Source organism: Phaethon lepturus, unplaced genomic scaffold (assembly GCF_000687285.1).
Source record: "Phaethon lepturus isolate BGI_N335 unplaced genomic scaffold, ASM68728v1 scaffold7832, whole genome shotgun sequence".
Classification (NCBI taxonomy): Eukaryota; Metazoa; Chordata; class Aves; order Phaethontiformes; family Phaethontidae; genus Phaethon; species Phaethon lepturus.
Genome location: NW_010525537.1, coordinates 130,028 through 132,191, shown reverse-complemented (window position 1 = coordinate 132,191; position 2,164 = coordinate 130,028). Strand labels below are relative to the sequence as shown.

Below are 2,164 nucleotides of genomic sequence, written 5' to 3'. Positions count from 1 at the left end.
ATGATTGCAGCTTGAGACCTCTGCTTACAGATGAATCTTACCCATTTTCAGTTAAATTTGGACTCTTATTTGAATTGGCACTCTTTTCCTGGAAAACTTATTTTTCTATGTGCTATGATAATTGCACATAATAACCTTTGAAGGATGAAAACTTACTGAAACTTTGATACTTTCATAGTAAAGCACATCTTAAAAAAAAAAAACTGAGTGTGTGTCACTTCCATTCTAATTATAAGCATCCATTTTCATATTTGATACTGTGTAAGTCATAAAACTGCCAAAGTTGATTGTGGTTTTTTAATTTTTTAACTGTTACAGCTCATCATCTGAGTGTTTAGATTCTACTTTAAATGTTTTGGCTCGAGCCCTTGAGAACAATAAAGAAAATCCTGAAATTTGGTGTCATTACCTCAGACTTTTCTCAAAAAGAGGAACCAAGGAGGAGATACAGGAAATGTGTGAAACAGCAGTGGAATATGCTCCCTGTTATCAAATCTGGTGGACAGTAAGTAAAAAAAAGTATATGTTGAAATGTTCGTGTAAGTGTGCATTTTCTACTTAAAATCAAGATGTTACGTTTCTTATTTTTTCAGTGCTTAAGCTTGCAAAATTTAACTTTCACTATTCTTTAATATTTAAACTCTATCTGAGGTTTAATGTGAAAATTCGGTGTGAGAGAGGGAAGTATGGTTCATAAGGTGGTGAAAGACATTATCTGAAGCTTGTAATTCATGTGATTTTAAACTTTAACCCAGAAGCTTTAGTAGTATTCTGATGATGATTATTATTATGAATTATTTCTCTCTAGTTTTTGAATTTGGAGAATTCCTTTGATGGAAAAGACTACATATGTGGGAGGATGCTGCAGTTCCTAATGGAAGTGACAGGGCGAGAAGAAAACCCAAATCTTGTGTCCTTTCAGCTGCTGGAGACTCTCTTGTACAGGGTTCACTTAAACCTGTTTACAGGAAGACATCAGAATGCTCTTGTTCTGCTGCAGGTAACTTGAAGGTTACCACCCCAGTAACTGTCTTCATACCTTCACCTTTCTAATGTCTGTGACTCTGATAGTGTCAACTTTAGAAGAACTGTTCCTTCATTTATTTGCTGAAGGAGTTCTCCTAGAGACTTCTGGTTTGAGATATATCCAAATTTTACAATGGCATCATATCTTTGGGAGTTTTGTTCCATATTTTGCTTTGCTTGTGTAGCTAATAGCCTAGACCACTACATCTGAAAACAATTCCCAGGGAATTGCTTTACGACTTGATTTCTGGTAAGCCATAGAACACTTTTCTGCAGTGAAGGGCCTGTGAGTAATCTATTGCCTTAAGTACGCAAGTGTTTGTTGCTACAGAAATTATCAAACCAGTAGTTCTTGGGAAAGAATGTAGTATGATGTAATCTAACAGTATTGCCTGAAATTTGGAGACTGTTAAATCAGACTTTATTGATCCTATGAACTCTGAAGTCATGGAGTTATCTCAGGCTTTTACTGTGACTGTAGAAAGAATTTAGGTCACTGTTTACTGTTCTGTAGCCAATAGAAGAGGTGGATGAAGGTTCCTGCTGAAAGCGGGAACTGCTGTAGTTTCAGTTGCAAGTTTATTCATTCCTACCAGCAGGTGGCACCTGTTGCTTGCTACACCCTAAAACATTTTTCTCAGTTGTGTGGTTTCAGGTTGTAATGCTTTTTTCTAGCTCCAGCTTAAATAGAAAAGTGTAATGCTGTGTTCACTTCCTCCAAAAGGTATTCTAAACACAGCAGTACTGATAAATGTAACTCTGAATGTTTGAAAGAACAAAAAGACAGAGGAAGAAAAAAAATCCTCAGTTTGTGTCGAATTGACATGGAAATCCAGTGTGTATGGAGGAATAACATAGGTTAGTTTCCCTTACTGTTCCCCAAAGCATCGTCACCAAACCAAACATTTTTTTGTTGTTTTTTATATTCATCTGAAATGTGTAGTTGAAAAGAATGTTTTGGGGAGAGATTATTTAACCATATTTAAGAGAAGATAATTTCCAAGTAAATGCTACTTCATAGTAAGTAGCAACGTGTCTCTTTGAAAACCTGAAAGCATATTTTCTGAAGTAAATATTTTGGTGGGTGAATAAGTGAAATGTTTTTGAAACTTCAGTTTTCGCCTTTTACCAGACAAAC

General features: G+C 35.5%; 1 protein-coding gene across 1 annotated transcript in view; it reads left to right on the top strand.

Moving 5' to 3' along the window:
- Positions 1-318: 318 nt before the first annotated feature.
- The window catches only part of LOC104617457 (zinc finger C3H1 domain-containing protein-like), a gene marked incomplete at its 5' end in the record, with an annotated part of 14,581 nt that continues 12,735 nt past the window's right edge, over positions 319-2,164 (top strand). Inside the window, 2 exons of the mRNA XM_010282786.1 lie at positions 319-505; positions 809-1,000. Coding sequence (XP_010281088.1) covers positions 319-505; positions 809-1,000 — 379 coding nt within the window. The remainder of the gene's footprint in view (positions 506-808; positions 1,001-2,164) is intronic.